The 16,689-nt window shown below is 32.4% G+C and overlaps 1 protein-coding gene across 6 annotated transcripts; it reads left to right on the top strand.

The window, feature by feature from the left end:
- The first annotated feature begins 6,374 nt into the window (after positions 1-6,374).
- LOC18094721 (exportin-T) lies at positions 6,375-15,393 on the top strand. 6 transcript variants are annotated; one of them, XR_002979901.2, is made up of 14 exons: positions 6,376-8,484; positions 8,591-8,680; positions 8,866-8,955; positions 9,162-9,266; positions 9,582-9,641; positions 10,150-10,212; positions 10,311-10,406; positions 11,838-12,002; positions 12,426-12,599; positions 12,714-12,767; positions 12,853-12,951; positions 13,211-13,357; positions 14,633-14,957; positions 15,066-15,393. XR_002979901.2 is itself a non-coding variant. In XM_024593722.2 (13 exons), exons 1-13 carry the CDS (start codon positions 6,751-6,753, stop codon positions 14,720-14,722), a joined length of 2,979 nt encoding a protein of 992 aa, XP_024449490.2. In that variant the 5' UTR covers positions 6,377-6,750; the 3' UTR covers positions 14,723-15,393. The 6 variants fall into 6 exon arrangements, 3 of the variants coding, with proteins under 3 accessions (XP_052303126.1, XP_052303125.1, XP_024449490.2); XR_002979900.2 differs by having other exon boundaries at positions 6,377-8,484; positions 12,702-12,767; XR_002979902.2 differs by lacking the exon at positions 11,838-12,002 and having other exon boundaries at positions 12,702-12,767.
- The last annotated feature ends 1,296 nt before the right edge of the window (positions 15,394-16,689 follow it).

The raw sequence follows: 16,689 nt of genomic DNA, 5'->3' as shown, positions 1-16,689 counted from the left end.
TGTTTCTTATAAATTTTTATGTTTATATTTGATGGGAATGAAGACCAACAAAATTAGAGTGGTGGATCCATTATAAAAATGAAATTAATTTCATATCATTGATTTAATTTGGTATTTCTCTCAGTCTCTTAGCTCGTACAAAGGCCGTTCTATATTTATAGTAAGTTTTTACATTGCTGATCTTGTCTATAATAAATTTTGTATCGTTTTATATTTTTCTTTGCATAAAACTAAATTATGTGGTGTTTTTATGTTTATAATTCATGTATGATAGATTAGAAAAAAAATTATATCTTGTTATATTAGTTTTGCCCCGCCCTAAAAGATTATCCTAGCTCCACCAGCATGCAAACAGCAGACTACACATAAATAATTTTGAATTTACTCTTAGAAATTATGAGTCCAGTAAAAATATTTCTTTTCTAATGAATGAGTTGTTATTGTAATTTTTATAAATAAGTCATTCGGTAAATCATGATCCTTTAATTTGTTTTATGAAAAAATTATATATTATAAATCATAAACTAAAAATGTTTGGTAATTATAGATGCTGAAAGTTAGATCCTCTGTAATATATTATTTGAAGAAAAACATATATTAAAGTACAAAACCCGGACCAATTAAAAATAAAATATTTTATTATTTTTATTTTTATGTTGTAATGAATTTGCTATTAGAAGCATATGTTAGAAAATAAAAATGTTTGGTAATTATAGATTCCGACAGTTAGATCCTCCAGAATATATTATTTGATGAGAAACAATATTTATATTAAAGTAAAAAAAATTCATACCAATTAAAAATAAAATAAAAATCTTGAAATAATAGGGCATCTTTTGTTGTGTAATATTTTTTAATCATCTCATTGTTGGTTTTTAAGGAACATTCACATTATTCATTTAAAAAAAAAATAGTGAAGTTACGGAATAAAAATAACATTATAAAAAAAAAACATCCCAGAAAATTCTTACTTACAGCCAAAGCAAAATAACCAGCATCAGCATATATATTCCGTGCTTGTTTGAGAGTGTAATTATTATTGTTTTTTAAAATATTTTTTATGTTGAAATATATTAAAATAATATATTTTTTATTTTTTAAAAATTATTTTTAACATCAGCTCATCAAAACAATTCAAAATATATAAAAAAATTAATTTTTTTTAAAATTAAATTTTGTAAAAAATAGTAATTCACTACACGACTTCTGATACCTTTTCTATTTACTTTAATATAGCGTAGCATAGTCCGATGCATTAACCCCAACACAGCATAGCTCAACAATATTGAAAGAACTCATAAATCATTCACCTGGCTTAATTTCAAACACACGCAATTAAACTTATTGCGCATGGATTTTTTTTAATGGTTATTTTATTGATCAAATGCAAATAGCATCGTGGAAGCCCAATAAACTTGGTTATTCATGCAAGGCAATGTAAGGGTGTCTTTGTTATACGGTAAATTCATGGTTTTCAAAAAAAAACAAAAAATATTTTTAGACTGTTTTGATATGATAATATAAAAATTAAAAAAATTAAAAAAATTAATTTAATATATTTTCAAGTGAAAAATACTTTAAAAAACAACCGCTACCACAATAACAAACAATGCCTAAGATTAAATGTATGATTAAAACTTAAAAGTTTAAAGAGCTGTTCGGGAACGCGTTTAGAGCCGTGTTTCCCAAACAATTGTTTTTTTGCTTAAAATTAATTTTTTTATGTTTTTTTGATCGTTTTGATATACTGATGTCAAAAATAATTTTTTAAAATAAAAAAAATATTATTTTAAGATATTTTTAAATAAAAAACACATAAAAAATAATTATTACTACATTTAAAAATAATTTTTTAAAATAAAAAATATTATTTTTATATAATTTTAAATAAAAAATATTTTAAGAAATAATTATTACTGGATTCTCAAATAAATATTCTGGATAAGTATATGCCCGACAGTACAGAAGGGTGAAGTGGTTGATTCTCTCTAACTGATTAGATCGCAATGAGTCCTCCCTTGGTGACTGATCTGGTAAGGAAAAGCATTCCAAACAAGCTTCCTACGTGTCAATGAATGCATGAATAAGCCAATTATATTTGCGTACGAGGGAGGGTGTGAGGTGTCGTGAAAACGTGGAAGCCTCATCCGTGCATGTGCTTGAATTGGCTACGGGGGACTTTGCGGGTACGCTACCCTTCAATCAGACGATGCCTCTCTGTCCCAAACTCTCGTGTACGTGCCTCTAATTTGTTGTCTTCCTCCTCGTATCAAAATCATTAGTTTGTTCTTATCAAAAACAAAGAGGAGGACGAAAAAAAAAACATTATTTAGTTTGTTTGATACACAACATGGGAAAGAAATCCAATAGTTTGCTGATTATATATAGTTTTCTTTTTTATCTTCTCGAGATCTTTTGTTTGTAAGTGCATGCATGTAAAATAGCCATTTGGAGTGCCCTTCCTTATCCCATTGGACAAAAGATTCATACTAATTCTAGATTTACAAATCAACGCTTTAAATCAATTAAAACATTTTTATGTAAGGAAAAAAAAAATCTATATTATTGAGAGGTTAAACTCTCTCACTTTTCTCCTTCTTATTTTTAATTAGTACTTGTTTGCATGAGTGGCGTGTGAAAACTACACCAAGAACTTTAATTTTTAAAAATAATATAAATTATATAATTTAGGTCTTATAAGTTTTTTAAAAATTATTTTTAGTATAAAAGTTTATTTGTAGTATTTTTCGGTTCATAATTAAATAGAGAAGTTGTTACATTCCAGTGAAGAGAAAAAAAGTTAATTCTTTAAGCCATTTATTGTCACCAAATTAGTTTTTCTTAGTGTTCATGGGTTTCATGAGATGAGAGGGGCTTGATGGTGGTTATTTAGAGCCTCAAAGTCGCTTGAAAAAACATATCAAAGCTGAGAAAGTTGAAATTAACCCGATTTAATTTCAAGTTCTTGGATTTTTTTAGGTATTTTCAGTTGGTTTTTAGGTGTTTTATGGATATTAGTGAAGTGTTTTTGTATTGAAATGATTTAAAAATAAGGTTTTTCAAAAAAAAAAAAACATCGCCTTGCATTTCTAGCCACCATGGTGGTGGTTGAAATCTAAGTTTATAGATGACATGTTGTTTGTCTTAGTGGATGGTATCTCGTATGCTTATTTTTTTTAAAAAAATTCCTCATCCCTTAAAAATATAAAAAAATAAAATAAAACAAGCTCAAACCTCCGTGTAAATTTTTGAAGAGCTTAAAAGTAAAGGAACTGGAATGAAATTTTTCAAAAAAACACATGCATATGATTTTATATTCTCAAGCAGGACCTAGTAGATCAAATTTCACACAACACGATCAGTTTCTTGTTACAATCAAGCTCGATTCGATCATGATAGAGATAAACATGAACATAATCATCTTCTGAGGTTTCCAAGTTAATAAGTTCACATGTCATGTTCAAGAACTTCTTCATATCTGGAAAGATAGAGATGGACCTAACATAGACTTCAATAAAATACCTTCTATGATTTTTATACTTTTCGATGGAATCTTAGCTTCTCTCTTCATGCAGCTTTCCTTCCATGGTGAAGAGTTCGAGCTTCCTTTTTTTTTTTTTTTATGGAAAAGAAAAATATTCACAAGGCACTGTGCTAGTGATTTTGTCGATTCCAATGAATAAATATTGTTAGAAATAACATGTGAACTATAGAATTCAATTAATTATGAAAAAAAGATTCAAATTAAACAGTTTCTGAAAAATAAAAAAATATGATGGAGATCTTCACTGACTTAAAATATTTATGCACACAAAGTTTATAAAAACTGATCTAACATTTATGTTTTTTTTTCCATGTTCCCACCAAATCGATTCATGGTCCAAAAGGAGAAAAAAAAATTAAAAAAGGAAGAAGAAACAGAAGAGTATTTGGCAGTGTAGTTGCAGTTGCTTTTTAAATAATTTTTTGTGCCGGAATACATGTGAATGATTTTTTTTATTTTTTAAAAATAATTTTTAACATCAGCACATCAAAACGATCTAAAATATATAAAACATATTAAATTTTAATAAAAAAATAAATAAAAATTTAAATTTTTTAGAAACACACGCGTTCCAAACATATTCGAAATCGGTTCATCTAAAAGCTAAAACTCTTGTACATCGGACCTTTTTAGATGATCGGCTTGTGTTTTTGTTCTTAGTTTTAACGGAACTGAGCCTAAAATCGTTGGGTTCCACTTAGTTTGGACTGGAGAATTGGCTTGAGTTCTGACCTTCGCTTTGTATTGTGTACGGACCCATGGGCTTTCATCCATTTATTTTTCTGCTTTTCCATTGCTTTATTTTATTTTATTTTGTTTTGTTTTTTTCTCTTTTTTACACCGATAAAAATAGAGAAATAATTAGAGTAAAATATTTCAAATAAAAGTAAAATAATGACAATAATAAAAGGGCTCAAATTTCCTGGAAGAGAAAAACAGATTTGCTAAAGAATAATAATTTCTTATAAAAAAAAAATACTGCTGTGATACATGAGAAGAAAATAATAAGTTATTAGACCGGTGGAATCCATCGATAATCTCACACTTGATAGGATATTTTTTATAGAACATAAATGCATCGAAATAAACAAGGGAGGAATAGTAAAATAGAAGACCAAGAAAATTAGTAGCGGGGGGTGGTGAAATTGCTAGTGAGAGCTCGATTCATTTTAGATGTCACTGGAGCATTAATCGGGATTGGATTAATTTTTTTTTTTAGCAGAAAAAAATTAAATTATATAAGGGTTAATTTGATATAATCCGTCTAACTTTACGAGTTCAAAGACAACCATGATATATAATAAAAATATAGTATAACTCAAAAAAAAAATTAAAATAATATTTTTTTTAATATTAAAACGACAATATATTTGAATGATTTAGATCAACCCGGGTTAACCTATCAAATTCATAACCCTAATCATGAGTCCATAATAACCCTATATAGAGCAAATTGAAATAAATTATAAATAATAATTCTCAATATACCCATTTTTGTAGGATGTACAAAAAAATTCAATTAAAAAAAGACTTGAGTCAACCTGAGTTAATCTGCCAAATTCGTGACTTAGGTCATGAGACTGACATAACCTCATGAAAATAAAATCAAAGCAAATTATGAAACCTAATTCTCAATCAATCCAATGTTAAAGCATGAATTGTTTTTTGAAAAAAAACAATTAAAAAAAAGACATAAAAAAATAAATTCAGTCAACTCAAGTTAACCCGTCAAACTCGTAACTCAGGTCATGATACCAGAATAACCTAATAGAAAATTAACTGAAAAATAATTAGAGTTAATCTGCGTTAACCTATCAAATCCACGACTTGGTTCATAAGGTTATGATGACTCGATAAAAAATAAATCAAAATAAATTATAAAAACACAACTATCAATCAACTCAATGTTAAATGATGAAATTGAAAAAAAAAATTTAAAAATGAATAAGAAAAATAAAAAAATCAACTTGGTTTAACTCGCTAAACCTGTGACTCGGATCATGAAACTTGATTAATCTTATAAAAAACAAACTAAAACAAATCATGAACCTTTATTCCAGATCAAAAAATTATTAAAAGATAAAATTAAAAAAATTAATTAAAAAAAAGAAAAAACATAAGTAACAGAGTTAACCCATCAACTATGACTCGGATCATGAGACTACGATAATCTTATAAAATTAAAATTAAAAAAACTCATAAAACTCATTATGTAACAAACCAAAAATCAAAATGCAGGATTGCAATTGAAATTAAGAATAAAAAACCCAAAACAAAACTCAATTGAAATAAATAGTATTTTGTGAGGTGATGTAAAATCAAAACATCATCTTTTTTAGAATTTGTTTATTAATTAGTGATGTTTAAGTGTTGTTGTGCGGATACTTTTTATAATTTATTTTTTAGTTAATTATATAACAAAAAAAATAAAAATTTATAGAAAAATAATGAATAAAATTGTGAAATGAAAAATGTATTTGATTTTCAAAACTATTTTTTATTCATGTAATTCTTTTCTTGTTTTTATGATAAAAAGATATTTTTAATTAGAAATGTTGTTTATTGAATAAAAAGTAAAATCAATAAGAAAAAGAGTGTTTAAAATAAAAACTGAACCAACTTTTTATTTGGTTCAAGAACTGAATTCAAGGTTTGGTGGGTAAAGTAATATATTGCCACAATATTGTATAAAAATTTATTTTCAAAGTTTATCATTTTAACAAATGTGTTTACCAAACTATAAATTAATCTCAATTCAAACTTCTATTTTTTTTTTTTTGAATTCGTTGCCTTTATCAGCACAAGGACAGTGGCAGTGATTTGATATATCTTAGACTCAGACTCCTCTCTTCTTCCTGCTCTTAATACCTATTTATACACTTTTAATTTATTTTCAGCACAATTCTCTTCCCTTCCTCTGAAGCTTACTAAACTATAACTATAAATTAATCTCAATCCAAACACGGTCTACGGATTTCTCCTCTTCAACCCACAGAAACCCTTACTCAAACCCACACCAGTGACGCACATAGTTATAAAAGATCTCTGAAATCACCATCAGCTAAGCTTCTTCTCATAACCCTTAAATTTAAACTGAAAAGACTCAAACTTTGGTATTGGGCTCTCGTGCTCTCTTTAAATTTCTCCAAACCCTAAAAAAGCATTCAAATTTTATTGGTTTTTGATTCGTAAATTAGTTTTAATCAATGGATGATGTTGAAAAAGCAATACTTATAAGTTTTGATGAATCGGGAGCTATAGATTCAGCCCTAAAATCACAAGCAGTCTCTTTCTGTCAGCAAATTAAGGAAACCCCAACTGTATGCCGCCTTTGCATTGAGAAGTTGTGTTTTTGCAGGCTTGTTCAGGTTCAGTTTTGGTGTTTACAGACTTTACATGAGCTTGTTAGGGTTAAGTATGCTCTGTTGAGTTTACAAGAGAAGGATTTCATGAGGAAATCCGTGTTTTCTATGTGCTGTTTTGAGGCTATTGATGATCACAATAATAATGCTGTAAGGATTTTAGAGGGCGGTCCTGCATTTATAAAGAATAAGCTTGCTCAGGTTTTTGTTGCTTTGGTTTATTTTGAGTACCCTTTAACTTGGTCTTCGGTGTTTGTTGATTTTTTGCCTCATTTGAGAAAAGGGGCGGTGGTTATTGATATGTTCTGTAGGATTTTGAATGCTTTGGATGATGAATTGATTAGTTTAGATTTCCCACGGACATCTGAGGAGATGGGGGTTGCAGGGCGGGTTAAGGATGCTATGAGGCAGCAATGCATAACACAAATAGTGACTTTTTGGTATGACGTTGTATCTATGTATTGGAATTCTGATCCGGACCTTTGTTCTGGTGTGTTAGATTCGATGAGGAGGTATATTTCATGGATTGATATTGGGTTGATTGTGAATGATCTATTTATTCCATTATTATTTCAGCTGATTTTAGTTGATGGGGGATCTGATCAGCTTCAAGGTGCTGCTGCTGGGTGTGTTTTGGCTGTGGTTTCCAAGCGGATGGATCACCAATCGAAGTTATCAATATTGCAAAGTCTTCAGATAAATAGGGTTTTTGGGTTGGTAACTGGAGATGGTGACTCGGAGTTGGTATCAAAAGTAGCTACATTAATTACCGGGTATGCTGCTGAGGTTTTACAGTGCTATAAATGGGTGAATACAGACGATGCTAAGGGTGTTTCTCTTGAGCTTTTGAATGAAGTTTTGCCATCTGTTTTTTATGCAATGCGAAACTTTGAGGTGGGCACCACATTTAGTATTGTGCAATTCCTTTCGTGTTATGTTGCCACTATGAAGAGCCTTTCTCCATTGAGGGAGAAACAACTGCGTCAAGTGGGTCAGATATTGGAAGTGATATGTGCACGAATTCGTTATGATCCTATCTACCGTGATAATCTTGATATGCTGGATAAGATTGGGAGAGAGGAGGAAGAAAGGATGGCGGAATCTAGAAAGGATCTATTCTTGTTGTTGCGTAGTGTGGGTCGTGTGGCCCCAGATGTTACTCAAATATTTATCAGAAATTCTTTAGCCAGTTCTATCTCATCCATGTCAGAAAGAAATGTTGAAGAGGTGGAAGCTTCTCTTTCTCTTTTGCATGCACTTGGAGAGTCATTGAGTGATGATGCCATAAAAACTGGAAGTGGACTGTTGCATGAATTGGTGCCAAACCTCCTCTCGACAAGGTTTCCGTGTCATTCTAACAGGTTAGTTGCACTTGTGTATTTGGAGACTATAACTAGATATATGAAGTTTGTTCAGGAGAATACCCGTTATGTCCCCGTGGTTTTGGCTGCATTTCTGGATGAGAGAGGAATACACCACCCAAACTTCCATGTGAGTCGTAGAGCTAGTTATCTGTTCATGAGGGTTGTGAGGTTGCTGAAAGCAAAGCTTGTGCCTTTCATAGAGAAAATTTTGCAGGTAGTAAGACAACCATAGTCTTGTTTTATAGTAATCAATGATCTATAAAACTTCTTCTCATATATATTCTTCGATCTTGATTACTGGTTATTCTTCAAATTGACAGAGCCTCCAAGATACAGTAGCCAGGTTTACAACTATGAATCATTTATCGAATGAATTTTCAGGATCTGAGGATGGTATCCACATCTTTGAGGTACTCGAACTATGCCTTGTGTTCTCTTCTTAATTTTTTAACTTTTGGTTTTGAATAAACATACAATGGAGACATGCATCATATATTGGCATACAGGTAAATAGATATTTTTGAATATGTACAGAATTTCCATAGAGTGCGATGGTACTTTGGTTTCTTCTGATATTTGTGGTGGGTATTCACAGGCAATTGGTCTATTAATTGGGATGGAAGATCTACCGCCGGAAAAGCAATCTGATTATCTATCTTCGTTGCTCACTCCTCTTTGTCATCAGGTTACAGTTAGATTTGAAGTTTCCTAAAACATTTATTCTACTATTCCTTTCTCCTGCTCATATTTTTTAATGGGTTTACTTACACTTGCATTTAAAATTGTTCTTGGAATGGCTTCTGAAGAGCTTACTCAAATATGCACCCGGGCCTGATGGCATCTACACTGACATTCTTATAAATGCTTCTGAAGTATTCTTGTTTGATCCAGGTGGAGGCATTACTCATAAATGCCAATGTACTGAACCCAGAAGAATCTCCAGTGAAAATTGCTAATATTCAGCAAATAATCATGGCAATTAATGCCCTCAGCAAGGTTCCTTTTTCCTTTGGCTTTCTGAATTCAACTTCATGCTCATTTCCCTCTTCAATATAATATGTTTTTCATTCTATTTTACTTTGTTGTTGGTGATGGGGTGGATATTTTTTAATCACTTGTAATTAATCGACAGCTTATAATCACATGAATTTTTTGCATACTAGGTTTTCTCACTTTCCTGATTATATTTTTTTGTCATTATTGCTTGGATACAAAATAGCATGTTTATGGCTTCTTTACACCAGTTTTTGGTTCTTCATTTGATTCTCAACTTCAAAGACATGCAATGTGAAAATTCCTTTTCTGACCCAGGGCTTTAGTGAGCGCCTGGTAACCACGAGTCGCCCTGCAATAGGAGTCATGTTTAAGAAGGTTGGTATTTCAGATCTTTTGTTTTTGTTTCTTGCATCACGTGCTATCTCTGGTTTGGTCACCTTTTGCAATCCAATAAGTTCACAAATCCCTCTCTATCTATGATATTACATAATTGTCATCATCATCGTTACGATTAAGAACTTTTGAGTCATGCGTGATATCTTGCCTATGGCCTGGTTGGTTTGATATTTCCCCCCTTGTCTCAGAGTGTGGTGGACTGTTTGTGTATTTATTCATTTACCTCCTATACTTATGGGATGGCAGTTTTGCTGTGCTGCCATCCATCTTCTTGTTTTATTCCTTTTCTTTGAATTCCTAATTTAGGTCTTCTATTTTTTTCATTATTGTAATATCTATGGTGAGAAATTGAGAATGGATTGTTACATTGCCTATCAATAGATTCCAGGATCTGCTAGATGCAACTGGAGAAATGCCAGAACAGAAATTCTGTCATTGCATCTCTTTCCTTTTTGTTGAAGTTTTATTTTCTCTCTTTGTGATCCAGACATTGGACATTCTCCTCCAAATACTTGTTGTATTTCCAAAGATAGAGCCTTTACGGAATAAGGTGAGAATTGGATATGGAGCCATTGAAGCGGTTTTTTTTTTTTTTGGATATTTTGTTGGCTTTACATATTGCCTAAAGATAGCATTCATTGTATTCAGGTTACATCCTTCATTCATCGTATGGTAGATACTTTAGGAGCATCTGTATTTCCTTGCCTTCCAAAGGCATTGGGACAATTGCTTGCAGAAAGTGAGGTAAAAAGAAAACAATTCCCAGTCTATAGATTCCACTCTTACATCTAATATTGATGAAATGTCTTTTTGGTTGCGTTTTGTTGATTACCATTATTAATAGTCTTCTCATTTTTAAGTAATCCTGAGTGCTCTTTGGCATGATAATGAAATTAGATTTTTGATTTTTTACCTTACTTATGTGGTCTATGGTTGATGTTCCGGGACAGGAGCAGTGAATTTACCTGATTGCAAAACCCACATCAAGTTTAGGAGGGGTCCATGTTTTGGTGGGGTGTTTTTACATGCAGTTCTGTTATGATAATGCCCTAAAAACTGTCTGCAAAATTATTCAAGCATGGAAAATCCCCATAATTTTGTTCTTCACCAATTGACAATGGAATTGCCATGTCAAGATATTTGACCCACTAAGAAGCAATTTGGCCTTGTTTTATTGAATTAGTAGAACAATGTTGATTGTCATATAATAATACCAGGTACAAAGCTGGTGCAGGACAGGTTTGAGTTTCTGTTACTAGTGTTTTACAGCGGGCCCGGGCTTGGACACTATTGGAATGAAGTGTCTAGATTAAAGAAGAAAGGGATTGGAGTTTGGAAACCGAGTTGAGAATGAGTGTAAAAAACTAAAATGCATAAATTCTAGAAATAATGCAATTGCACTTTTTGAAAGACTATATAGCTATAATACATGGAGAGAGGGTTAATGCTCCCTCTACAAGAGATTATTAGATACTACTGGTAGAGCGCTTCCTCACTCATATAAAAGTGGGATCCATGGATAGTTATCAGCTACACTAGGAGTACCTAATAATTTCTTAGTGCAACAAGGACCCGGGTTCCCAAATAAGAGAGTATATTAGACTGCCAAATAAAGGTTATTTTTTTTTCCAGTCATGCATCTAGGATAAAAGAACCTATACAGGGAGGCTTAAAACATTTATCGATTACTGAAATAGAAACCATGACCTATAAACTTCCAGGAAATATTAAATTACTGAAATACCCCTGCAAATCTGAAATTACAAGATATTCCTGAATTATGGAATTGAATAAAGCCACATAAAACTAATCTGTTCGTTTCCTGCATCATGAGCAGGTGCATTTTGAGAATTTATGTTTTGTAGCAGTAGAGCGTTTAATTTACTCCCAACTTGAGCTTGCATGAATGTGGTGGTGTAACACAAGGAAATGATCCCATCTTGTAACTTCTATTGCACGCATTAAATGTTAAAGTTTTCTCGCATTCAACTTCTTTATGATAACATTAGAAAAAAGTGACTGTTTCTCCCAATGTGATGGGGAAAACTTTAAGCAACTCGACATGGACATCTTTTGGAACATGTAAACCACATAAAAATGTTAATTGTATTAACGTTTTTTACATTTTCTCTTGTGAAATGAATGCCTGATTCTAGATTATGTATTTTATTGTAGCCAAAGGAAATGGTTGGGTTTCTTGTTCTGCTCAATCAGCTTATATGCAAATTCAACACCTCGATGCATCACATAGTGGAGGAAGTTTTTCCAGCTATTGCTAGTAGAATCTTTAGGATAGTCTCAACTAAAGAATTGCCTTCAGGAGATGGAATCAGTTCTGAGGTATGAAAATACTATCTAAAGATATTTAAATTAACCCCTAGGGTGTAGTTAACATTCTCCTCCCAAGATTCTCTTTTAAGCAAATGATGGATGTATTTTTAGCATCATTACATTAGTTTCCCAGACATTATTAAAGTTTTGGTGCTTAAAGCTCAAATGTTATCTTATGTGTGCTTGGATGGTTATTTTCCCGACTGTTGCGAGCTGCTATCCTATATTACTTCTACTTTTGTTTGCATCAAATTGTTTGATAAACTTCTAAAGTTGGTTCTCCTCTTAAGCAACATAATAGTCGCCAGCACATTTTCTCTCTCATCATGGTGAAAGGAGTTTTTCATTTATAGTAACCCTTGTCAACATTCTTTTCTAAAGCTGAGATGTTATGTGCTATCTTGAAAAAGGACCACTTGACTTATTTTGCAGGAAATTCGTGAATTACAAGAACTCCAGAAAACATTTTACACATTTCTTCATGTGATAACCACACACGATCTATCTTCAGTCTTCCTTTCAACCAAGAGTAGGGGCTACTTGGATAAAATGATGCATTTGCTACTGCACTCAGCATGCAATCACAAGGATATTCTTGTGAGAAAGGTGCATCTGATACATCCTTTATTTTGCCTACTGAAGTTTTGGATCTTCTGATTATTAGTGTTGTTGTGAACTTAAAGTGTCATTTTATCCCTCTTAATTCAGGCGTGCGTGCAGATATTCATTAGGTTAATTAAAGACTGGTGTACAAGGCCTTATGGTGAAGAAAAGGTTTGTCTTCCTCTAAGATATCATTCTTAGTGGCTTTTATGTCAAGGATTTTCTTTTCTTCACTTTAATGGAGTTGAATATTTAGGTACCTGGTTTCCAAAGGTTTATAATCGATGGCTTTGCGATGAACTGTTGTTTTGACAGCGCGCTTGACAAATCCTTTGAGTTCCATGATGCAAATACTGTAAGAACTGTTCGATCAATTTTGATATCAGTGCTGTTCCTTCTAAAAACAAAGATATGGTCTTGAAAGTTGCACTTTATCAGTCTTTTTCCCCAATTCGCATTTCATACCTTTTCTGCTCCAGCTTATTGATCATCATTCACATCCCATTTGTATTAGTTTTATAATTGAGTGTTTGATGTTGCTTGCCTGTTGAATAATTTCTTGCCTAGTTATTAATAAATGTTTTTGAAATTGCTGTTCTGATTCTGTCTGGCAGCTCATTCTGTTTGGAGAAATTGTACTTGCTCAGAAGGTTATGTACGAGAAGTTTGGTGATGATTTTCTTGCTCATTTTGTAACAAAATGCTTTACTTCTGCACATTGCCCTCAAGATTTAGCTTCACAATATTGCCAAAAGTTGCAGGTAACAAAATAGTGCTCCATATCTTACTAAGTTGTTGGAAGTGTGTGGAAGTGCGTGGAAGTGCATTTTGTCCATCCACATATATTGTGGGATCTGTCCCACTTTTATTCTTGCTTGAGTATTTATTTTTTCTGTGGTTTTCAAATCATTTTATATTTTAGCTGTGGTCTAGGGGAGATTATATTCATTTTGGGATATATTTCATAAGTTTGATCAAACTCTGGTCCACTTGGGGATTGTTCTCCAAACTTTTTAGTGACATGATAATTTTAGTCAAAGGATAAAATTTGATGTCCTTATGCATGCAGAGGTGAGCCTTTCCTGGTGCTAAATTCCTGCACGGAATTTCCACCCTGACTTTTGTCAACTCAGTAATTGGATCTGGGACTTAGTTTGACCCTGGTTACAGGATACAGATTAGTGCAGATGTTTGGGTTTTGATGCATTATGGACAAGATTTAAGCCCATGGTCTTGGAATTAAAAGGTTTTTTCAAGTGTAATTTCTCGTGTATTTTGATGGAAGAAGGGGGGAATGGAAAGGTTATGGTTTTTAAGGAGAGAAGGAAATGATAACGAGTGGCAAGATAATTATTTTCTCATTCCTTGGATGTATGGAAGGAAGTTGGAAATGTCATCTAACTTTCCTTGTCTTGTTGAAAGGGTGTTTAATTATATATTTGTATCTTTCTTCGCTGGAGGTTGGAGAGGATTGAAGTGTAATGCTGGAAACACAAGTCAAAGATTATAAACTCAATTCCCTTCCTTTAACCCTTGAATTTTGGGTATTGGGATTTTAACATTTGAGCGAATTGTATGTCAAACCCTCCAATCCCCTTTTTCTCCCTTAAAATAAAGCCCCTTCTAGACAAAGCTTGAAGGGTTTGATCTCTGTTTTTCTTTCCCTTCTCTCAAAACCTTCTTATCGAAGCCTAGTGTCAAGCATGTATGTTTGAGAAAGGACTGAGGTTGGTTATTTAAGCTCTTAGATAGATCTTGTTATTGAAATTTCAGGATTAATTTGTTAGGAAGATTTTTCTTACATGCACTGAAAATTTAGGTTCCTGGAAATGTTTGTTTGAAGCAAGCATTTGGTTTTGAACATCTTTGCTTTATATTTCAATGAATCAGGCTAACAAGTTGAATGCAGCTAATAAGTATCACCAAAAACTGATGCGTGTATCATTAAAGTTTTATCTCTAAATGGGTGTACGAATGGTCAAATCTGGTTTAATTGCTCCAATTTTTCTTTGTGCTTCTGATGTTTGTATGTGCAGGGTAATGATATGAAGGCATTGAGATCATTCTACCAGTCACACATCGAGAATTTACGATTTCAACAGAATGGAAGCCTAGTTTTCAAATAGCAAGAATTAGCATGATTTTTGTGGGAAATGAAAATCGTTGTTTTGCCTAATTGTTCCGTGATATATATTTTTGTGCAACAATCCAATACCTGTTCACCAAAGGTGTTGCAAGGCCTGGATATCAGCTGCCTGTTATCTTGTTGGAGTATATTCTTTATACGCGCTGCTCTTACACAAGTGAATGTGCAGGCTCTTCATGTAAATAGAATATTGAGTTTATTGTATGGGGAACGAGGTATTTTATAGACTGAATTCCTTTACATGTTGGTCCAATGTAGGTTGATTATTGCTTTCTGAAATTGATTTTTGTGGAGTCATTGATTTGATCTCACTTATTGTGCAGTTGTATATTTCCGGCAACAGTTTCTTTATCGTGAATAAGCTGGTTTGGACGAGCAGCTTATTTTTTTGGGCGGATGCATGTAATCAAAAGTCAGCTGTCTAGGTATTTAAAATAAATGGCAAGAGGTTTTGAAGGGCCATATTTTGCAGGAAAAAACGAAATTTTGTTTGGGAATTTGTTGTGTTTTGTTATTTACTTATTTCGTTCTCATCCATTCTAATTGAGTGCCTGCTAAACCCTTTCCACGTTGGGGAAGAGTAGCTGAAATTCTCTTTTATTTAGTTAGAATCTTGGGAATCAGAAAATGAAATATTTGCTACTTTGCTTACAGGGGGAAATTCTCTTTGAAGTTGAACATCTTTAATCAGACTTCACTTCAGTAGCTATCCACACACAAAATAATTTTCTTTCATATAGGGGGGGAGAGATTACTATACAGCATGAGGACTTCAATTTTACACCAAGTCTCCAAAGAAGAAGAGGCAATGCTAAAAAAATAAATAAATAAGATACTATAGCTTTAATGAACAAAAGCTCAAACATGCTGAATGATGTTATGTGGGATCAGTTTTTTTTTTTTTTTAAAGATTGCAAGCGTTTTCAACTAAAGTTATTTACTTCAATCACAAGAGTGCTGAAATTCCCCGCTCAAAGCGCAGCCGCACTCCCTGTGCGAAGCTATTTTCACCAACTTTAGAGATACTAGATCGTCAAGCCCATTGAGGAGCACAAATTCTGGTAACATTCCCCAGGTTCAACAATGTGATTTTATTTTTTTCCCCTGCCTTTTCAAATCTAAGGAATTTCCCTAAGTGAAGGACTCATCCTGAGAACCCCAATTCATTTTGGACCGAGAGCTGTTGTATCACTATCAACTCATTTTAAGGGCCTTGCATATTTAGATAGTAAAATCACAATTTAGTTTTGTTAATCTTTTATCTAGAATAGAATAGACAGAATTGGTGAGAATTTGTTTTATTTTGTTTGGTTTTTTAAATGATATGAGATATACCAACCATTCTGGCCAAAATAGAACAAAATTGACAATTCGGCGCTAACAAATTAGTTTACACTAGTAGTTTTATAGACTTGAGTTGAGAGGTGATAGTTTTGGTCCTGTGTGGGATGAACTTGGTCAGAAGTTGCAACTCTTTTCAATGAAATCTAGCAGTGTGATTACCATTGATCACTGTGCCTTTCGAATAATAACAAAATATATTTCACATGCTTTTGTGGTATTACGTATATACACTGTCAGCAAATATATTTCCTTTTTATTTTATCTTTTAAATTAAGTAGGGTGTGTTTTGCACTACTTGAAATCATGATGAAATTATCTTTTCGCAGAACATTTTAGTAACATCAACTTTTAACAGGTCCTTCTGTATTAATTTTTATTGTTCGCCTTATTATCTGCACACATTGATATATACGTTATTGCACAAAGACAAAAACAAAATTACTGTAGAATTAAGGTGGCTATGTCCTTGGTTGTACCTTTTTTTCCGAACCTAGTCATGCCTTAAATGATTTTATGTTAAGGTTTTCTTCCTTAACAAGTTCATAAGAAAGAGGATTGAGAGGTAGAAGAAAGGGAGATTGAGAGAGAGTTCTGTAAATCTTT

Source organism: Populus trichocarpa, chromosome 1 (assembly GCF_000002775.5).
Source record: "Populus trichocarpa isolate Nisqually-1 chromosome 1, P.trichocarpa_v4.1, whole genome shotgun sequence".
In the NCBI taxonomy this organism is placed as follows: domain Eukaryota; kingdom Viridiplantae; phylum Streptophyta; class Magnoliopsida; order Malpighiales; family Salicaceae; genus Populus; species Populus trichocarpa.
Note: the sequence above shows the minus strand (reverse complement) of the source record. Positions and strands in the feature narration are given on the sequence as shown.